Here is a 24,550-nt window from a genome sequence, read left to right as displayed (position 1 = left end):
TTCTTAGAAGGGCACTGGGTTAAGACAGCTGCTTGTCATCAGGTGATGTAATGAATGGGGGTCATCTCAAATTTACACAGTGAAGCACATAGATTTACACCCATGGAACATGATTCGAGCAGCACACCAAAGACAGTTCATTCTCTCATATTGATCCATCACCAAGATGTGTGTTAAGGCAAGGAAGAAATTTCAAATGTACATCAAGTTAAATATACTTTTATGTTTTAACTATCTTTTTTTTTCTGCACATTTATCAAGTATACCAACAAATTGGTCTATCAGTTAAGAGGTGAAGTCATATATAGATCTGAAGTCTAGCTAATATTATGTTATTTTATGACACTCATCGTCAATGAAAACCTATGTCAGAAACATAACAGCTTAGATCTATGGGAGTTTTACACTATCCAAAATGAGCAGACCAAAACTGATGAATTTCCAAAAGCAATAACCTGAGGTAAAATATTGAGTGTGATTATATCAAAAAGCTATTCAAGAGAACAGATGCTAAATGCAGACTAACAAACAGACTTTTAGATCATAAACAGGCAAACATACAAAATGAGGCCTTATTATTTCCTTTAAAAGGAGCTTATTTTTGTGTAACTTTGGTGTTGAAATGTTAAGAACTTCTACATATTGCACGGATAAGGGTGAACAGGGGATAGACTGACAGATAGACTACATAAACATTATATGTCTCCTCTCTACAGATGAGGGCATGAAAATAGACATGAAAACATCCTGTTAATATGTACAAACTGTCAAATGGTGACTTTTGACATGTAGTTGTGCCTACAGCTTGTTCAATGGATGACAAACATAGAGACAACTTGTTTATGACAAATGACTTCCGTTCAATAATCTCTGCATTTCTAACCATGGGAATTGTAATAAGGGTTCAATGATGGACAATAACATGTCAAAGCAAATACTTCACCACGGCAACCAAGAATTCAGTTCACAATAACAGTTACGTAGATCATATGTTTGCTCTAAGACAGCTACTTGTAGGTGACAAATGCATGTAAATGCTGGACTTCTATATTAAATTAACCATACAGAAACACTTGGCTTTACAAATCAAACTTAATGTTATTTCTACACCTTATTGCATGATCTAATGAAGTCATAGTGAACACAACTTGTACATGTAGCATAAAATGGCTTAACCCATTGAAACCGAAAAGTGATTCGGGGTATAAAAGACTTCTGTAGGCACTTTACACTTACAAAGCACAACATATTGCACTGATGAATTCTATCTGACACTCATTCTATCTAACAACCATCATCCTGCCATGTTTTCACATTGTCTTCACCTAAGCTTCAGGTCATGCACATGGAAGCACATGCTTTTTATACAAATGTTGTTGCCATATTATTTAGTGGTCATTTTTTTTCCCAGACAATTTAATCCTTGGTATACACAATTGCACCATGGCTGTGTACTGTAACTAATTTTACAGTCAAGATCTTCCAATCTGAAAGAAAAAAAAAAAACAACAAACACAGAGGAGCAAAAAATCCCCCTCCAAATTGACCCAGAAGCAACTTGCAGTGATTTTTTTCTACCATAACATATGTCAAAATTTCCCTCTGAAGGACACATACTGTGTACACAGGTGAATCTTGTTACTTGCACACTTTTGCATTAAATGACCAAGCTCCCTCTGGTTTCTTTCCCCAATAAACAATCATACAAGTCCTATGTAACTGCACAGGCTATGGATCATCAATGTCACTTTTTGATGCCCTAAAAATTTGCCCAAGAAGTGCATTTTTAGCAGTCAATAAAGGTCATGAAATATTAATTTGGGTGCTGAAACTTAAATATTCCCAGTATGATATGATCCTACATATACCATCCAAAAATATACCCTTAAATACTATTCAACGTAGAAACAAAATTTTTCGAATCAAGCAAAGATTAACTTAATCATAGACAAACCTTTAAGTCAAATACAGTACAGAAATCAGCACGTTGCAGACAGATGAAATGCAAACACATTACCTTAAGATCTTAAAGAATTGTAATACATCTGAATACATATGCATACTAACCTAAAAAGTAGTTCAAGATGCCAAATGCATGTAATGTTATATTATATGGTCCAATAACCATGTATGAACATGTAATGAGTATTATGCACTACATAATGCATTATCACTCACTGGTACTACATAAATCTCAAAGTTTGTTGTCTGATAACACCTACATGCATATAAGCACATGTTCATTGACAAAGGTTTGGGAAATAAGAATGAAATCCCACAATGCGCTGCAGTACATTTTATTAACAAGATTTCTAGGGTCATGGCTTTGCTACTTCACCTTTTAACCTAAAATTAAAAGCTGAGCAGGTGTGTGTTTCATGGTGAAGAGTATAACGTCAAGTATAGCCTTCAGATCTGTCTTGGGAGTGTCTACTGATGCCATGTGGCTTTGGGTCTTGTTGAGACAAACACTCCAGCAGATTTAGAGTGTGCAACAGCTCTGTGCAAATTAATATGAACCAGGATATCAAAAAATCATATATCTTTCATGTTCTGTGAGATACGCTCAGCCAAGTAAATATTTACTGTCTGATAAAAGCTGGTGTATATATGCTGTGAATTTAGGACTTGTACGAGCCAATTTTTGTGACAAGTTTACATGTATGTAAATCACAGAAGATGGACAAGTAACTACAGAAGATCGACATATCCTTCAACATGTCACAAATTTCCTTTTCACTTTTCTCACATTATTGTACTGTATATTATGCAATATCAAACAAAAAAAGAAAAGAAAAATAATAATGATAATAATAATCATACACATCAGGTGAGTTGTAAATTAGAGCACTTTTCTACTGACTATTATGAGTGGCATAGTTTAGGTGATAGGTCACTGGGCCAGATGTTCGATAAAGTCACATATGGAAAGATTTTCATAGATGTTGAGAAGAGCAAAGGTCTAAAGCCGGAACCCCAAACACTTACATACCATCATTTTACATTTACACCCACTGTGTTATCACTTCAACTCCAAGGGTTAGTCAGAACAGGCTAAGCCATTGTTTGTGCAGAGGGCCTGGCCTGCACACTTCCTCTATGGTGGCTTGAACCCAAGAAGTAACACCTGTTGGACAGTCAATACCACCCAACATGTGATTCCAACTTGGACAAACGCTCAACAAAAATCTTGGCTAGCTCGCAATGATAACTACCAGGATGGGAGGAACCATGGGAACCTTGGGTCACTCCCTTGTATGTAAAATCATAAACCAGATCACTCAACTAAGACCACAGGGTACTTTAGGAGATTCAACCAGGGTTTCACCCATCAAATACTTGTCTTTCACACAATGCTCTGTACCAAGAATCTATAAATACATACATGCATTTATGTGGTCTCTATATATACATATACACACACATACATGTGTGAAGTTCATTAGCATCAATAGCCCTAGTGCAGCCCTTTTTGGCCACATACCAAAATATGACTGAAAAACAAAGAATGAATCTAGATAATGAAATAAAAAGCATTGTCAGAAAATGACAGCATCTGCTGGAAAATACAGTCTAACCAGCCAGTTTAAAGAATGATGTAAAACCTTGAAAAATATAAACTACAACAAATGCACAAAACACATGTCAACATTTATGTACATATATATCCCAACGTTACCAATAAAGATAGTTTAATTTCTAATGGCAAACTAAAAGGTGTAAATATTTTCATTTGCTTGAGATGATTACATCATCTTTATTGGCACTCAGACACATACCTCAGTTTCAGATTTCCAACTCTCTTGAACCCATAACTCCATGCTCCTCCTAATTTGGTTTCAAGCTCTCCATTCAAAATATGCTCCCAAAGATAAAGTCCTACAAAGCACAAATACACAAAAACATGAACATCATGTGCTTCATTCCAAACTTGGTTTTCAACAACAGTATAGCTTATTGTTCAATCATGTACAAGTATATTAACATGTTTTCAATGACTAAACTAATTGTGTATGTAAGCTACCCATATGTGACAAGTATAAAGGAATTTTAACATACATGTACTGTACCAATGAAAAGGACAACACAGAATTGTGTGTATACATATAGTACAGAATTTTGGACTGACCAAACTACTTCCAATTCACCACTGAATACCTTATGTCATGATTATAACCAGTGGTGCAATAAACATTCATCTTGTGGAATTAAAGATGAAATGTATACATGTAAACTCAACATGATTTATTTACATGTATGTATGGGCAGTTACATGTACATTAAAGGTATACCTCTTATGGTAACAAAGTTTACTGACATAAATAGGGAAAGTTCAGCCCAAAGCTTCATATATGGACAATAACCCAAAGCATATGTACAGTTTTTTTGTTTTGTTTTTTAACTGAAAATAAGCAGCATTTGCAGTTGACATCCTTGTAGTTCAATTCTACTGTTCAAGAATCTGAACAATAGAAATATCACATTCTATATATTAGTAACCCTACAGTCTCTTAAAGGTATGGAATCATGAACAATACCAACATTTATAGCTATGTTAAAACATGATATCCTTAATTCAGAAAACAGGGCAAGCCTGTATTTTCATCTTAATTACAAGGAAATAGTTATCTTTGTATGTTTATACATGGAAAGATACTTGGACCCTGACAATTCCTCTCCACTCCACATCTGCTTTATTCTTAAAGGGACAGAGAGCTGTTTCTATGAGTAATCAGAGGGACTGAGCATGAGCAGATAAAAATCAATGGCTGTCCCAGACAAGAAGACGTTGCTTCTGTCTTTTAGAGTATATCACATCAGAGAAATAAACTTAAAGCAGCACAGCTGACACAGGTACGTCGATACCTCGTAGAATTCTGCTAATTGTTCCCAGTCACGTATTGACGGGAAGCCTAAAGATGAACACTTCACAGTTAAACACCAAGCTATGGAACAACTTACAGATCAATCTGTACAATTTCAACGACAACCACAACTCGACAGACGGCTAGTATAAAGATCGAAAAAAAGAGCAGGCACATGGATGAAAGAGCATCTGCACGTATTTTGAGAGAGTAGCAGACAAAAGGACATAGAAGACAGGGAGAAGCAATTAATTTTGGCCTGATCTATATTGCCCGTTAAAAGGAGCCTTGACATGTTTAAAGACTCCATCACAGCAGGGGGATCATCCATGCTGAAAAAGCACACTGTAAGATGCCAACCTAAGACAGAATTGGAAGGAGGGCCTGGAAGAGAACAATCATCTAACTGCCTGTCCACCATCCTCCGCTATCGAGTTTCAAATAGCCATCAGTGGCCAGGAAATTGCGTGCTGTAAGCAAGCTGCTGATGTTATTAAAAGGCGGGAAAATTACACCAAAATTGGCTTCTATTGCCAAGAAACAGTTCCAACAATGTTTCTGGATGGGTCACCTACATTCGGAACAGCACTTAATAAAAGCACCGCATTACGCTGTTCATAGCAAAACCTAGAATAGATTTGTCAGGGAGATAGTAAGAGGGACACTACAAATGGGCAAAATTTAATCAACACCTTAAGAATGGGTTTGTAAATTGTCCTGCTGGGGGAGACCCTGCCATAATGGCTTCTAACATGCAGTGACAGCTACGAAACCAATTACGTGAAAGTCCTGTGCAAATCTGATAAAAATGCAAAATCGCCACGTGTGATCTGTTGTTTTAAAAGCCAGTTTCTATTCCCTGAATGTTTTACCTGTTTACCTTATACTCAGTTTATACACTCGGCCTTTTCATCTTATGGGAAAACTTCAGTGACAGGAAACCTAATTTCAGCTATCACACCAGCAAGAAAATCGAATTACAGGGGAAAGGAAATCCACAGGGTATGCCATGTTGACATTCTGTAGTAATACATATATCAGTACCCACATTTAAATTTACATACTACCTAAGCCTAGTGCTCTTTAAATCTCCCATTATTAAATTCAACAGAAATAAAAAATAAACTTGTCATGATACAAGGATCACACTGGAGGAGCAGACATGTACATATGTTCCACTGAAGGGGTTTACATGCATGTGATTGGCTTTGTGAAAAGTACGCATGCGCTCAGAGCACATATTATACATGAAAAATTGAGATTAAAGCAGCATGTTACAAAAAAAAAAGAGACTTATCACATTTACGATGGTAAGGTCAAGCATGTATGACCATTTATAATGTTTATTTCAAAGAATTCCCACAGGGGTAAACAGATGTCATTAAGAAATGAAATCCTCCCACACAACTGTTGGTTGTATGCGCCCTAATCTTGTCAATGTGAGCCGATACTACATATACACGACTACGACAGCATGGTCTTACAATGTATACTAGTGTATATATACTGTAAGGCTTACAATATAACTCTATCCATACATCAGCTACGTATTATCTTAATAAATTAAGGAAACAAACTACTACTGAAAAGAATGTACTGCATGTATGTGAGTAAGATACACGAGCAATCTTAAATATTCATTTCGAAAATAATACATGTTTATAGATAGACTTACATGTACAAACATGTATGCATCATCCTCTAACTGGCTGCTTTCAGAATACCACAACTAAATGTGTCCAGACTTAACATAAAAAAAACACAAACATTAACAGTGGACAGGCTTTAAAGCGACCAGGAATTGTTTTTATTGTTACTGTATGTCATAATAATTTACAATTAAATCAGTTGAGTAAAAAATGTAAAAACAAAGCTGTATCTAGCTTAACAACTTAAAACTGGAAGTCTGAAGCTAAACAGGGCCAAGAAAATTGTTCCACCTTGTTCAACTCCCCTAGGGAAGAAAACCATAACAAATGAGATAGCCAATTACCTCCTCCACACCACGCCATCACATGTACGTGTATACCTAGAGATATAACGCCTTCCCTGCCTGACTTCCTCCCACACACAGCCTATGCTTTGGCCCAAGTAACAGATATGCCCTTTTTGGCTTGTGGAGAATTTAGCTGTAAATGAATGGGCACAATATAGCTGGTAGAGCCACTACATTATGGCCATGGTAGACATACACACATGTATGACACATGGAAAGCATACCATGACACTTGTGGTTACATTCAAATGTTTTGAAATTAGTTTCAGTTGGAAAGACTACAAGTTTTCTTTTTTCAAAGGTCGAACACTATGAAATCTTCGATAAGCCATCTATAAATGTAGACAGACAGATGTCCAGACTAAGCACTAAACAGCTGAGGAGTTAAAAATTCAATAAGTTTGCCTATCTTTCTCTGGCAGAACCCAATATAGGTGACGTCATGCTGTGAATCTCTGGCGGGATTATATCCTCAGAAGCCCTGTAAAGCCTTGGCCTGGGGACAAATCCATAGCTGCACACTGTGCGCTTTTCCAGAAGCCACACTGTGGACATAATCTGTAATTAATCCTACAAGTGCTCATCTTAATTGGAACCTTGAAAATCATACAAAACAGTTTACAACAAATATTTTGGCAGAAAGCAGATTTGCATTGGATGCTTGAAAATGTATGCAACATAGCGGATAGGCAATAAAATGACCACTATTTGCTCACACTCCATGGCACAATGAACCAGTCAAGGTAGTCAGATTATCAGTGGCAACAAAAGTAGAATTCAGAGTAATGTTTCATGTTTGCAAAAAACCGGTAAATATAAATGAAGTTTGAATTCAACTGAATGGATTGATAATTGGTAACACAGACATGTGAAATTAAATTTCATAAGGGTTCCTGTTATCCCGATCAAAAGCTTTCAAGGTATGGCATGCACTGAGGACACCCACATGCTTACATATAAACAAAGCAGTCAACTGAGCTAGCAGTTGACCACTGGTCTGTAGTCCTTATGACTGGCTTTCACAAGTGTGGATAGTTTTTTTTGGTTTTGCTTTATCGTGGTTTTACATGCCATTGTAGCATACCTGGTTGATGTCTTGTATTCCATAACCCAAATGTGTTTTGAAGAAATTTGTCCTATATTTCCTTATATGTGGCTTTAAAATAAATCTACTGTTACATGGAATACACATAAATATAGTGTAATTATGGATTAACCAACAAACTGATCTGTAATTCCACAGTTTACCTGAAGAAAGAAAAAGCCATACCTATACAGGAATCATTAAACCCTTGGTATACATCTGACTATTAATCAGAATAAATTTTGGAACATGATATAATTCTAACAACCTATCTTCAAACAATCTGATAATGGCCTGGCTTTAATTGGGATAAATAGCACTCCATAGCTTTCCGTTTGTGGGTGGACCCTTCTTCTCATACCATCATGTTCAGAACATGCTGGCAGTCTACAACAGACAGCCAATAAATCCAATCTCTGATGTGTTTTTGAGCCTTTGCGTTCAGGAGGAGGGGTGGTAGGGAATAAACTATTGGGATATCATAGACCAAGGACATATAGATCATAAATATACCAAACACCAATTTCTGCAGGGTGGTTCTATCACATGCTTTCCCCAGGTATGCCTGGTAAATTTAGAATCACCTAGAGGAACATGAGATTTCAAGCTACAGCAATTCAACAAATTGTTGGCTAAGCAGACAGCTAGACACGTTTGCCCTCTTTATGTGACTAGACATAAACAAGATTTATTTTTACCAGTCCTATATAAGCTGTTTTTGTTGATTTGCATTGTATCTGGACTTTGCTATCTGTAAATGCAACCATTTTATAAACACCTGAATCTCAGATGTGGTATGTCACCAAGACCTGCAAGTGTGTTCCTCACTTATCTAGAATGACACACTGGCAAAACTGAATGGAAAAAACCAACGTTCTGCAAGAATTAATAAGGGTCCAGTTTTACAAAGCTCAGAAATTGGTTAACTTGGTACTCTTTTATAAAGTTTAGTGAAACCCAGGACAATTTTTGGCACAAATTAGTTTCAATAAACTTCACCAAAGAATGACAAATTTTATTTAGTCACCTTCAAGAATGAACTTTGTTGAAACTCCAAAAAATTCCTTTTCACTCAAAACTTCTCCTGATTGTACGTACATAAACGACAGATCTTAGTGTAAACTTCCAATAAGACAATGGGGTTACAGAAAACATTATACAATGCTTTGAGCAAAAATTATTCACATCAGGAGTATTCAACAAAGCTTAAAAAATTCCTCACAAAAGTCAGCTTACCATAAATCAAAAACATTTCTCACAAACATTCTTGAGTGATAGTTTGTTGATCAATGACTCATGCAAGGAGATATCTATGCACAAATTCTGTGAATATAATATACAATATGTTTTATAAATGGTCTCAGGTTCAGTAATTACCATGCTTTATAACTCACCACAAAGAAATGTTAATAAATATCCATTAGGACCTACTGATAAAGCTTTCATGACAAATAACAGGATAAAGTCACCATTTACCGGTGTCCGTTATCTATCTGTGGCAATTTACTGACATTAAAAAAATTATACAGCCGAGTACATGTATAATGGCATTACCTAATTCCCCTTGAAACAGGCTTTGATGGGTAAAATTTAACATTTGGACAAGTATATGTGCAGAGAAATTTGGCACATGTAGAAGGTGGTGTACACAGATAGTAAGGCACACATATTTGCATGTGAGACTATAACAGAGACAAAGCTTCAGTGTTAACATTACATAATTTACAGCAGTCGTTGCCTGGGTGACAGCACATCAAATCACAGTTATCACATCAGACACGAACTTGTTTAAAAGCTGACAACATCTATCTGAAATACATGTACCATACATGTAGCATCAACCCACATCTTCACATATAGATGTGAGAAAAGAAAATGCATACCCAAACTTGTGTAGAAAGGCATTGCATTTTTTGTATAAATCTAACATAATACATATTCTAGTTCCATATCATTCCTGAAATGCACACTGAAATCACATAACCATAGATTTAAATATTGTTTCCAAATGTTCACCCATTTATCTTAATGCCATAACAAGGAATTTTTCATTATATTTGCTGGCTTTTAGCTCTAACTGGGGAGAAAACTGAAGTGCCCAGGGTAAACCATTGGCCTTTGTTAAGTTACTGATGAACTTTACCACATTGACATACATATACATGGCCACATGTATCAGTACTGTCGGCCACCAAGGCCCCTTAAACATATATGTACATGTATAGATCTAAAATCATGCTGAATCATACAAACATGTAGTATATGTTTACATGTGGATGTTTATGTATGCCTACATGTACCAGATACACCCAACAACTGTCTTGAACAAAACAGTATAACACAGATTAACAGGTAGTACCATAATATAATGCAACCACATGAATCACAAGTATTCATGTTCAATGAATACCCAAGAAGGTATATCCGATGCAGGGATGATGCCTGCAATACAAAATGACATAATTTACAATTATATCACATACATCCTTCAGATGCCCTGTTTAATTAGTATGATGGTAGGCAACCTTCCGGTTACTTTCAGTTAATTCTGCCTTAAGCCAGCTCTCTACCACTCACTCATTGTACTGTACAAAGGCATACTACACATGAATGCATAATTATCCTAATTAGCTTTCTGAACTGAGTCTGCTATGGGTACCCCGATTTCTATGCTATAGGTTCCCAGATTTCTATGCTATAGGTTCCCAGATTTCTATGCTACTGGTACCCAGATTTGAATGCTACTGGTTCCCAGATTTGTAAGCTATGGGTACCCCGATTTATATGCTATGAGCTCACAGATTTGTATGCTATGGGTTCCTGGATTTGCATGCTATGAGTACCCTGACTTGTATGCTATGAGTACCACGATTTGTATGTTATGGGTTGCCAGATTTGTATGCTATGGGTTCCCAGATTTCAAACATTACCCACTAAACAACATAAGAATGCATAAAGCCTTCTAATTTTGAAGAACACAATGTAACTTTGTTGTAAATCACATTAGGAGGCTGAATCAATATCATCATCTTTAAGTTTAATGATATCAAACTTATTATTACTTGTATATTCTTCTGTACATTTCCAAGTCACTATGAATCAGATTTGTAACAAACTGTGCATGATCAATAAGAAAATTGGTTCACCATTACATTTAGGATAATAGTTCTATCTTAAGCTTAAAGGTGGGAAGTATGCAACCCTTAATTTAAAGTTATATGACTGAGGGTCCTGTGACTCTGTTGAGGTAATGAGTAATATATGTGCTGTTGCAAACAAAACCATTCAGTGCGAGTCGGAGATCGAAGTAAATTTCAAACAACAAATCAAGCTCAAAGCTTGGCCAAAATAAACCTGCATGGGTCTGTAATAAACGTCTGCCATAAACCCCATTTTGACTACATTAGAAGGGGACTATGACACTTTTAATACTCTAACCAAACCATCAGCTGGAAAGGATTGCAGAGTATTGCATTCAGATTAATTGGCAGTACAGGTTTTAAAGGCTGTGGTGGAAGTTCAAAGCCTTGGGCAAGAATTACTCTTTCACACCGACTGACATGCATAATAAGCTGCTCCATTAACGCATGGCTTGTTGTACACATATGCGAGAGTAGTTCAACTTGACTTTTACAGGCATTTAGCACATAATGCAACATTAAAATTCTCTGGGCAGCCAGCCAAATTCTGGCAAGCTACATCTCAATTACTACCTTTTGCAAAGTATCTTCATTGACCACTACTTGATTATCATGGGTAAATGCATAGGAACTGAGAACTGCAATCAGCAAATTTGTGTCACGGCTATAACTCGAGTTCTCGTTGTGGAGTCCTTGCCAATGGTCAATCCTGGATGACCCGTTCGTGATATATCTCTATTCATAATCAATGGGAGTCCACAGTCAGAGAGCCTAAGGCCAGACTGCTTGACCATGTTCTCATGATTCAGGACAATGTTCATAATTTTCTGTCCTTTCCACACACAATGCCTCCTCCAGCCACAGCCATTCCAGGAATCGCCCATTCCGCCTTTAAGCCAACAACTCTAATCACACACACAAAGTACACTTCATATATACTGTATGAATATTTTCTATCAATGGTAAAGTGTTCAACATGTACATTGTGTACTGTCCATTAAACAGTATTTTGAGTTATTACACTGTATAGCACATAGATCAGGTCTGACCAATGAGCAAGTTACCTCTAGAAGTAATGAAGTATTGTGACACCCATTTGAGTATGTGGGTGGCTTATATGTATCCTATTCTTTCAATTCTTGAACAGGCCAGGTGTTTTCAGTCAATACACATGAAACTTTAACAGGACTAGTTCATCTAATGAAAAACATACACATACACGTGTACACATGGTTCCTTTCTTTTCTGAAAATAATGAGAAAGAGTGGTACTAATGTCTGTCCTTGTTGATTTGAGGTAAAGGGAAAGGTATGCTTCATCTGAGTTCAGCAAGCAGTGTTTCTGTGGCTAATAGTAAAAGTGCAACATCAACGAGACGTGCAGGGTCTAGCCATGGCTCTAAGCCAGGTGCCTGGAAATGGGCTGTGGTTCACATCTGACCACTGGCATACCAGTGAAAAATTTGACCAAAAAGCAAAGAGCTGAGTTAGAGAGACGTGTATGGTTAGCTATAACTAAACCTGAGGAACCTGTGACATCTCACAGAGTTTTGTAGACAAATTACAAATATATCCCTGAATATATTCATTACATCAATAAATCAAAATGGAACAAAAAAAATAATAATAATAATAAATAAATAAATAAATAAGAAAGAAAGAAATCAAAAGTAAACACTTCTAGAGTAAATTCAAATCAATGTATTCTCTGCTAGAGTCAGATAAAAACTCCTATAGTTCTAGTACATCCCAGTGAGCATGTAAATCTCTTACACTGGATTCAGAGTCTGCTGTAGAGAGAAGATTGGAAAAGTCTGTTACACTGTACACTCGATTCAGAAGGCTGCAGGGCAAAGGAGATTCAAGGAGGCTGTAACTCTATTGTACAGTATATGTACCAAGGATAGACATTTACATGTCAAATTTTATGAGAACTATCTTTAACCTTTGTTTCAAATATTGACAAACTACCAATCTGAAGATAGCAAATTTGTCTTCTGTTGGAAATATTACATCAGGGCTCAAAATTAACGCCTGTCCGTCTTCCCTAGACAGGCACAATTTTCTTAGGACAACCACAGTGGCAAACTAATGGCTGTCCTTGGACAGGTAGTTTTGTAAAGTTCACTTCTGTATTTCTAGCACAAGAGTAAGTGTCTATATTAGCAGATAATAGGTTCTTCGAATGTCCAATGTAATGTAATGTTCGATTCTTGCTACATGTAGGCATCATTGCAGTGCATTACATAAATTTAATGCAGTACACTAACACATACATGTACATGTATATGCAGATGAGCAGTGCAAATTAATTCTCCACTGCACATGTACATTGACAAGCTCCTCCTATCAAGAGGAAGATTAAGTTCTGATCCATTAGTAAAGAAACAGTCAAAATGAGTTATCTTCAACACTGAATTAAAGTACTCTTTGAGTCATGGGGATCTTCTGGAAAGCATTCTTAAACGTATGCACAGTATATGTACGCTACATGCAAGTTAAAAGTTGCATAATTAACCAGGGCAACATTAGTGCACAAACTATCTATACATCTAAAGTTTATCATTGTAATGGTATACAACATTAGGAACCAGAATTTAAATAGGACGGCTAGCTAGCAGTCTTCAATTATAGCTGCTAGATTGTACATCTTCATGGAGATATGATATAGCATGTACACATATAGTATAGTGTTAATGTTACGAGTGAATTATTGATTCACCTGTCATCTGCACATGTCATTTCATGATCCAAAGAAAACACAACAAGCTTACACCTGTCATACCGACATGTATGCATTGATGTACACGTATGTTATCTTTGACTGTCTCTATGTCTTAGGTAAATGGTTAATACAAAACTTTTACTATATATTAGTACTGGTACTACAGGCCACAACATGCATTTTCATTGAACATTTTAGGTACATGTACCCTTCAGTAGAATTCACTGTTACATGCATATGCCAGAACACATAGGTTTAGCCAGGGAAGTGAGACATCCTGATGTCAAAAATCGGGCCAAATCTATGCCAGTACATGAAGAACAAGTATATGAAGTAAAGAAAACAAAATCTACCTGAAGTCTAATTAAAATGAGATTGTATTTTAACCACCATTTTGACAACCACCTCAGCCAGTACTGGCTCTCTCTGGTTCATCTGGCCAAAGAATTGGTCTTGCCACAGACCATTTGCCCATTCCAATGATGTGGTAGGCTACCTATATAGTTAAGTTGCAGCTGTGATAGTCATAAAGGTGTGCCAGGATACATGGCAAAAGGTATAGATTTATTCAAACCATTCTGATCTCTTCCACCCATAAAATAAGATTTATATTGTATTTTCAACTCAGGAAAAGTTTGTTAAAGTAATAATTTGGTGTACATGAACATGTATATGTATATATCACAACTGATTCATGTATGGACCTACATGTATATGTAACCATGGCATCACCTTGTTGTTCACCACATGCAAAGCATATTGACAAGAGGTCGTATTTCACTTGTTATGTGTGACGATTCACACACATTGTCCTTGCTGCTCTGGATTCACTCTCTATGCTGTATGTCTTTTATAGTATTGTGTTCCTGCATAAACCAGGGTTCTGCCGATGGACTAAGCATCCCTGAGGAATTGTTTTAATGCCATCACATTGTATATTATATTTCCTGACAAAACAGCATTTTGAGAAATTCTACATCAGCAACGTCTAATAAATTCCAATTAACATCACTGCATTTTTTAAAAATAAGTTCTGCTAAAGTCATGGTGCAAGGGGGCATGTAATTTGCTACTATTTATGCATTTAAATGAACAGTTAGAATAAAACCCTACTTGTTGTAAAGTGACAAGAGGCCGTACCGGTTATGTGTGACCATTTCCCTACTATCACACTGTTGTCGCTGCTCTAAATTTACCCTCTGTGCTGTATAGGTCTTTAATAGTATTGAAATTTATATACATATGTGTGTATTTGCATCACATGCTGATATAATTATGCATCTCTTTTGAAACATCTGATTCAAATACTACATGTCCATATAATTGGCATCATCATCAAAGAATTTATGTGTGTTTCCCCACAATAACATCATGGATGAGATGATAACTAAGAATACTAGAAAGAAAGAAAAGATACATTTAAGTTTATAAAGTCAGGTGAAAATTGTTAGGGTTAGTTTGGAATAAGAAAAAGTCCCACAATACAACTCTCTTCAATGCAATTATTTGTAAGTCTCTTGTAACTAACAATGCAATATTTCCAGTGCAAACAGAGCCTTTCGCCTGCAGAGACATATTGCCCCTAAAGCCACTGTCCTGTGATGCATGTAGTTTGTGTGCTCCAGCTGTGAGGTTGATCTGGGACAATTGAAAGGTGCATTAAGGGCAAACCAGCCATAAGACTTGACAAAATTGAGGCTTTATTTACTGGATCCAAATGAGATCCCAGGAGACCCTTGCCCAGATGTGGAGCTACTCCCAAATGAATTAATGGCACATTTGCTGAAAAGGCTCTCTCACCAGATTGGAAATGCCTTACAAGCTATTGGCTAAATCCTACAACAGGCTTAGTTTATCTAAATATTTCAAGTATTAAAACAGGTTTTTCGCCTGCTGGGAATTACATGAGATAAATTCATATTTATGTAATACACCACATACACCATTTGATCTGTTCGAAAGGAACAAATAAATCTTCATATTTAGCTACATGTACATGTATGATGTAACTTAAAAGCAACTTTATAGATTTATGTGTACATGTATAACACTTTAGGTTCTCTGCAGAAAGATTATAAATAACCGACAATGCTAAAACTCCTACATTGTCACAAATATGCCAACAACATGCTAGAACTCCTACATTGTCACAAACATGCCAACAACATGCTAGAACTCCTACATTGTCACAAACATGCCAACAACATGCTAGAACTCCTACATTGTCACAAATATGTCAACAACAAACACGTCAGTGGTACATATATACATGTATCTGTACTCTTGAATGTTTACATATATTTTTGGCTGACATCTTGAGTATAACTTTTCTGCAGGTATCAAATTTTGTCCAAGTTTATTTATTCATTAAATACTCACTTATTCTTTTTATCAAAAACCTGAAATAAAAACTGTATAATGGCCATGTATGCTTCAATAACAGATTATTCATGTAAAAAACATTGGTATCTTTAAAGTATAGAAAGGTCACTTCATTAACTCTAAAGAGAAAAACATTTCAGCTAAATTGGGCTTTATAGACCATTTATAAGCCTACAATCAGAGGGACAGCCGCAGGAGATCAGTCTGGTATCTACACCTATATTTTTGGAAATAAATATTAGTAACCTGATAGCTTGAAATGGTGTCAGATATATGAATATCTTTGGTCAAGTCATCATTTATTTATGACTCACTCACTGCCATTTATGGCGTAAAACACCAGATAAATATTAAATAAATAACTGCCATTTTACATGTAGTTTTTTCTCAGTTTGTATACATGTACTTTACAAGTACAATGTAGTATAAAGCTGAAATGGGTGTGATTTGGCTTGTTGTTAAAACATATGAATGAGCAACAGAGTATCATTTTAAAGTCATAAAGATTATGCTTTGCTTATTAAATGTAAAATTAACATGTAAGAAAAAACATGACAGAAATGGCAATGGGAATTTATCTCACCACCCAAATTTTGTGAAAAAGGGCACCATGTAATGACCAAAACTTCTAAGCTCTGCATCTACAGAATAAATCACAGTTTCTACTGGCATTGTCCCAGCATGGGCAAATAGGTCAAAGGTCATTTGTGCTGCCACAATTCAATTAGGTGTGGGAAACTAACCAGTGAATCCATGCATGGATTTTAAAGTTTGACACAATGAGGAAGTGACTAAATCAAACTAAATTTATTGCAATAGATCTGGAGGTACAGCATTGTCAAATGTTAAATCGACCCGAAAAACTTGTAACAACTATGCTCCACTATGTTCAGGGGCTCTCTCCAGTAAATTCAAGTATCAAGCACATGTATCTGGATGAGTACTTTTTGAGATAAAGTACAATAGGTTAAAGGTCATTTTCCATACATTTCCTCATGCAGCAGACACTAACAACTTCATCAAATGTGGCCGAGGGCTAAAAAAAAAAAAAAAAAAAAAATCCCCTCACCTCACCCATGAAAAACATTGCATCAACTTTCAAAATTAAGTACATGTGTGACATTAGGTATGACATTTGCTGCTAGGTGACAGATTGTCACAACAGTCTGTCCTAAGCCAATGAGTTGTTTCCTCAACACTTCAAAGGTCATCTCTTGACCAAAAAAAACATTCTAATTTGTTTACTGTTGAACACAATATTGTGGGAAAGGAATGGATGATGCAATGATATAGGAGGCCACACACTCCACTGACTGGAATGCCCGCCATGGACAGAGAATTTGTCAGATTCTCCCAATTTTGCTGTTTACACAGCCTTGATTGTTATAGAATTTTTTTTCATTTTACAAATGTTGAGTTTATATGGTTTTATATGGAGTTCAACTGGATATATGTGGGGTCATTATAAGATGTACAAATGTACACTATGTGTACAATTGTAGCTTTTACATGTATATGCATGGAGAGTGTTTCAAATTTTGTAGTTTCTGGTTAAAAAAGTGTCATCTAAATAAAATTAAATTTTCCAGATGTAAAAAAATTTAACTTAATTATGAATTCCAAGAGGTGGCAAAATAGCACAAAACATTCTAAAATTCTCCAGCTACATGACGAATACATGTATTAATTATACAAATTCGAAAGCTACTGCACAAAGCACCTCAGCAAACACAACTATAAATCCTCTTACGAAGGTTTGATTTTAAAACACTGATTAATAGTACTGTCATGCTTGATTTATGCGCATAGTAAAACAAACACAAAACATTCAATATTTAAATTCAGAACAAATGGTAAAGTTTTAAAGACGTTTTCCGGTTTTTGTTGGCCGGTCTTTCACCCTTTAAAAATTACCATGGCCATTAAATATGTGGAACTCATCAATCATGTTAGAAGATTCCATAATTAAGTTCAGGGGTGAGAAAGTTAGATTAGGAACAATGCGACAATACATCAACTAATCATAAGTGGTCCCACTGCAGCTCTAGGTCATGAACCAGTATTTCAAGCTGTGATAACGTATAGCACACTTTTGTTGGGTTCAATTGGTCTCTCTGAAACTTAGAACAATGTCCTCAAAACCATGTCTAATCAGAAGGTTGGCTTGCATGTCTTTAATACCTCATCGACTTATCCTTCAGACTTCAAACCAACGAACTATAATGGAAAATAATCATTAAAAAACTGTTCACAAAAGATATAACTGTTTAGGTCTCACATCCAAGATCTATAATATCAGTATATAATGTTTATGTTGTTCAGCAAAGTTGACCTTCACTGGTTTATTTTCCAGATGACTGGAAGCAGAAAACAATTTCTGTATAAGGCTAAGGACGACCATTTTACTGGAACATTTGTCAATCTAGAATGAGAATGCATTGTATGTGGGCACAAAGTCTGCAGTGAAAACTTCGTTACTGCTGCTCCTGACAGATCAACACCAGGAAACCCTTGACAGTAAATAAGGGTAGTGCTCCCTGATCTCTTCTGTCCTGGACAGAAAGTATGATGGAATACATATGAGTTTCCCTATCCATCAATTTACTGTCCACAAAGAAGAAGTTTTGTGCAGATTGGAAAAAATCTCTAAGATACGACTTCAATGTTGAAAGAAGAAATATTTTTCTGTGACAAACATGTAATTGATCAGCATATCATGACACATCTAAAGGGGCTAAGTAGGGAAAGTTTTCTATGTTTCAGCAAGAACTTATATCCACGGGTAAGGGGCCTTATATTACCACATCCCATTATAGAGAGTTAATTTAAAGTAAAGTGGGAAATTATTAGGCGCTAGATGTCAGCGTAGAAATAAGAATGTGCTATACAACCATGCGATAAAAGACTACAGAAAAAACAATACATGAATAATGATGTGTAAAGTGTCAATGTTTACATCGACACTGGCAAAAACTCAATTAATATCACTTCTGTAAAATTGCTGCTTCAAAAACTGAAGGAATGTTTTATTGGCAGAGATTTCTTTCAACAGGATTGGGTCACATCATAACTGCTGGAATCCTTAGACAATAACACAAGCACCTGGAAAGTTCTTATCCTGCATGTACATATAGGTTGCTAGAAACATGTACTTGTAATCTGTCATCTACTACATGTAATGTTCTTTCTCCATTATATAAACAAAAGGGACAGTGATTGACAGTTCAATTATCACAGATGTCTCTAATGCCATCAATTAACTTAATAATTCCCACAAATTGCACAAATAAACAAATTTGTAGCCACAAAACCATCTGCTTGACTGGAGAATTTCTGATCACTTGCTTTGTATATCAAACATAACGGCTCTTCCTTTCACATCGAATTGTTAATGCTGGTATCGAATGTTCATTTCCTGCTCGTAAACGAATGGAGATTACAGATCTAACAACGCGAGGCAAATCAAATCAGCCGTCTACAGAAAATGGCAGACAAGTTTCTGAATGCATGGTGACTTGACAGTATTGACAAATGTATTATTTATACTTGTTTGATTTTGCTGCTCCATGCTACATTGGTAGGGTCATTCTCGCATACTCAGGTACATATGTATAGCCTTTGGGGCTCTCTACAGCCCTGCGTCTTCAGCCTTTTATTTGTAGAGAATGGTGCATCAAGATGCCATATACACATGATGTACAGAAATACCTTCATAATCTGCTATAAAATAAACTATATCAAACTATATCACAAGTTGGATTGGTCCTCTTCAGACAGAGTCAAACTCAATCACTTCACCTGACTGGTTTCTCCAAAATGAAGCCTATACATACAAGTACATTCAGTGAATCAGCAAGCGATGTAAAACTTCAGCGCGACAGTTTCATTCTGAAAACCATGATGAGCAATACAAGCATGGAAGGCTGAAGACAACTAGATACAGGAGAAATACAGGTGGAGATGTGTGATGATAAATTACACATTTTTTGCCTTACTGATGAAAGTCTGACCTTATTAGACTTTTCTGTCTAATTTTCAGAACCCGTCATAAAAAATACATATACACTGTAATTCTTTAACATGTTTACAAGATGTTTATTTAAGCATATTCCGAGGACACTATTCTGTGCAGACTGATAAACTTACACTTTTTGTGAAGGCCTGGAATTGGGCAACCCAAAATCAAACCAAAGAGATGGTTTGGTGATGAAAGTTGCTCTTTCACATGCAATTATATAAATGAATATATGGTAAGTATCACCATTATTGTCAACTGAAAAACACACAGCTATTTTACCTAACAACAGACTATATCAGCTTCAAGTAACATAGCGTAAAGTGCACAATCTTTACACTCCAATGGTATGCATATTTCTCAGCTTTAGTGGTGTCTCCCAAACTGAACGCCTGGTATTCTAACTAGCTGTCAATGTAGTTAAACAGATTAGAGTTATTGGAATCTTCCGTAATAATATCATAATCAATTAATGAAGCACAGGAGCTGGCCAGTGGGTACTGCTGGACGGTACAACAGTGATTTGCCAGTCAGGAGGTCGAGCAGCATCAGACAGCTTTTATTTTCTCTCCTCACGAATTAGAGGACTGTACGTGAATTGGCAAGAGGTAATCCCATTTCCACCATTGTATCTTGAGCCTAGATCGTGGCATCAATCTGGCTGTGCTGGTAGACTGATCTCTCTTTGGACGAAAACCTTGGGGCTTTCACTGACAACAGTATGGTTGGCTGCCAAAGAAACTCTTTACAGCCATCATGATCCAGTGTCAGATCACGGAGTAGATTGAATAAGACTGCCATTCTTGTTGGTAACGTCTCGACTTCCTATTCCTCAAATCCAAGGCAATGTTAACCGAGGCTATCCTGAGAGCCAAAGTGACGCTTCTAGTGGAGTTTGTTATCCAAGAACTGTCCCAAGCCATCCCTTATTCAAACACATGAAGAAATAGTGTTCAGAAGACAATACCCTAACAGCCTAGCACCATTCCTGACAAAGTACTATTGACACATTTGGATACAGAGTGAGTAAGGAGGTAATTTGAAGTTTATAGCCATAAGATGTTAAGTAAATGGTTTATCTTTCATTACACCATGATGGTGACAGGAAAATGATGACAACTTGTACTTTTTCTGTCTTTTCATTTATAAACCATACCTGAACACAAATTCTCAATAGAGAGCTAAAATTTAAAAAATTTAGCCGTTATTTATCAACTTCGGATTTACACTTGTACAATTCCGCGAACACATGGACATATGTAAGGGAAAGAATGACATACACACATGTAGCGGCGATACATGTAAACAAGACAAATACAAGTGACTGAATCGTTACTGTGATGTATGTAGCTTGGAGACCTTTCGATTATTCATTTTGATAGCGTATTTATGGCTATTATAGGCTAAGTTAACATCCCGTTCATCACCAAACATGTTATCAAGGTACCAAATCTCCCAATTAACTGTTCACCCAGCCCATTGATCTTCTAAGATGCTGGCTGGGAGATGACGATACCTTTGTTAACGTCAAGTCTGTAGGGCAAGTATACATCATCTCAAGATTTTCTATGAAATGAGAAATCGATCACTGATTGCGAAGAATTTTTTCTTCACCAAACCATTCTTGTGGCTCCCAGTTTTACATAATTAGTTTCTGTAAAAGTATCATAATCAATTACTGGCACGATGCACGCTATCTGCCAATGGTAACCTATCCACCCAGTTATTGTTAGGATCTTTTGCCTCGTAAGGTGAGCATCATTCCATCTTACTGCCTGCCCTGGAATTACAGGATCCCTGTGAATTGTCAAAAGGTATAATCCTACTCACATCACTGTGTTACAACAAGATAGCAACACTAATTGCACAGTACGGAAAACCCACACAAACACATTAATACTAACCCTAACCGCGTACTCATCATGTCAACTAGTTCTTGGGCTAAATGGTTGATTCATTGTAACACACTGTTATGAAGTCTGTAACATTTTCAATTAGGCTAGAGACAAAAATTTCACACACATGTAATAGATGTTACATGAGTAAAATGCCATTATATGTCATGCTTATGCCTTGATTGCGGGCAAATGTTACAGTAAAAAACATAAATTGTTCACAATATATATTATTTACATATATGATTGGTGTTCAATGCCTTTCTTTTTCACTTACACATACATGTCTATTTCAGCAGTCAGTTTAACGGGCAGGGATGGCCGGAGTGCTCATAGTTATCCCCTGTCCTCTGAAGTGAACATGTATCAGAAAAAAACTCCTGACAAAAACCTTCAGCTGAAACAGCAAGACCTAGATTTGAACATGTGATATTGGTCTTGCACAGCCTAACAGTTGCAGCACTAAATCAAAACAAACAATGAAAATGTAAAAGAACCTATGTTTTAGGGTTTGTTTTGTCCAGCTTACATAGTTATCTACCTTTAAATTCATATTTTGTAAGTCATTATCACATACTGAAATAAAATGCAGGTCCAGATATGGCAATAAATATCAGGCATGTTCTTTTAATTTTTTTGTCCCAACACAGGAGGATCAGGATTGGAAAAATCTACATGTATCTTTAAACACTGATAGTTCACAAAGCAGAAACATGGACAAAGGACTTTTATTCTGTCATGTATTACTTCTCAGAAAGAGAATATTCCAGAATACTTGTAGCTTTACTGAGATTTTTTTCAGTTTCTTCTCTAAAATCACACTTATTGGGTTTGTGGTATAATTAAACCACCTCTGCATGATGTAAAAGCCTTATCTGACATTGCCATTTAAGGTAATGAAAAGGGCTTTGACATGTAATTAGTCAGATGCTATTCAAATCTTTCATTTTTCAAAGTCAAATGTTGTGAATGAATTACTTTTTTTTCATTTACCTTTCACATTATTGAAACAGCAAGAAAGAAAAAAACACCAGTCTTATCATTTCAACTTCAAATGGCAATACCAATGACAATCAAGGCTTAATTATCTTATTGGGCTTTTTTTAAAGCATTTGGATTAAGTTTCATTACCTTTTGCGGAGAAAATGAGATATCCCATGGAAGCCCATTCAGGCATCCATACATTAGGTCAAATAAAACTAGCACACACGAAGTTAAGCAGAAAAGCCAAAAGAAAAATTCCAAGTGATTCAATTTTTTTTCTTCTACAGACTCGCACAAAGGCACATGCAATTTTGAGTCTTAGGGTCTGTACAGTGTCCATGCATCCATGGAGTCTGACAAACCAATATTGTTGGTCAGGTGTTAGCTGTATATCCTCATTAGCTGTTTGTGAACATACAACTTGGTGTTTAAGGTGGAATGTTTCACTTTATTTATCATAGTTTTTCCCTAGCTTCAGCCCATTACTTACGAGTATTCTACAATGCATTATGGTACATATAACTACAATTCATCATCTCATAACCTAGCCGAACTGGAACAATGTTCAACTAGTTTATGGCTATATGAAGATGAAACATCACTATGACGCTGCGGAGGAGTCTACGAATACACCACTTCTGACGAGAACTATTCAAACTTTATGCAAAGAGAAAGCTGATACCATTATGTGACGGACACCTGAACAATAGTGTCCTTCTAATGCTAAATACAATCACTGATGAAGAATCTTGCTTTCCCTCACAGAGTACATAGCTGTACAGTCCTCTTATATATTATTACTCACAATTCATCTGCAGCAGGCAAGGTCATGAACCACACATACACATACAAATCATGCTTGTTTCTATTGACGTGAACATGAACACCCCTTATTGCAGCAAGACAGTGCTTAAACTGTCTGAGCCAGAATGTGCCCCAATAAAATAAAATTCATTCAGATAAACTCAGCCCACACCACACTGCTGAATCCTGAATCAAAACTTCTCAAAGGTGAAAGAATTTCTTAACTAATCTGATACCCTTGTATTGTGGTTCAACCTGTTGAGAGACAAAGCGAAACTGGTAAACTTTAAATTTGCCCTCCCCCCCCCACAAAAATAAAAAAAATATATATAAGGAAAAGTGATATTGGTGTACAGGTGGACATGACATGAGTGGAGTTAACACTTTGCCAGCTGCCACTGCCTCAGGGGAGAACATGTTAGAGCTTGATGATTTGAACAGGGTTGTTCTGGAATAGGTGGAATTTGATCATGACATATTACCCACGAGTATCAATTAACCAGCATCCACTTTGGCACCCTTACACCACCATTAACTGCCTGGGAGAGGCACCTCAAATTTGCATCGAGACTGACTGAGCATAAAATTCTCTTCTTAGACACTGAAGTTCCCTGGGATATTATTCAAGGAAGTTGATGGGTCTGTGCTTGATTTGATGGTT

General features: G+C 36.3%; 1 protein-coding gene across 1 annotated transcript in view; it reads right to left on the bottom strand.

Moving 5' to 3' along the window:
• The window catches only part of LOC135471173 (ribitol-5-phosphate xylosyltransferase 1-like), a 49,023-nt gene that overhangs the window by 4,547 nt on the left and 19,926 nt on the right, over positions 1-24,550 (bottom strand). Inside the window, exon 3 of the mRNA XM_064750268.1 lies at positions 3,780-3,879. Coding sequence (XP_064606338.1) covers positions 3,780-3,879 — 100 coding nt within the window. The remainder of the gene's footprint in view (positions 1-3,779; positions 3,880-24,550) is intronic.

The sequence above is a fragment of the Liolophura sinensis genome, chromosome 7 (genome assembly GCF_032854445.1).
Source record: "Liolophura sinensis isolate JHLJ2023 chromosome 7, CUHK_Ljap_v2, whole genome shotgun sequence".
In the NCBI taxonomy this organism is placed as follows: Eukaryota; Metazoa; Mollusca; class Polyplacophora; order Chitonida; family Chitonidae; genus Liolophura; species Liolophura sinensis.
Note: the sequence above shows the minus strand (reverse complement) of the source record. Positions and strands in the feature narration are given on the sequence as shown.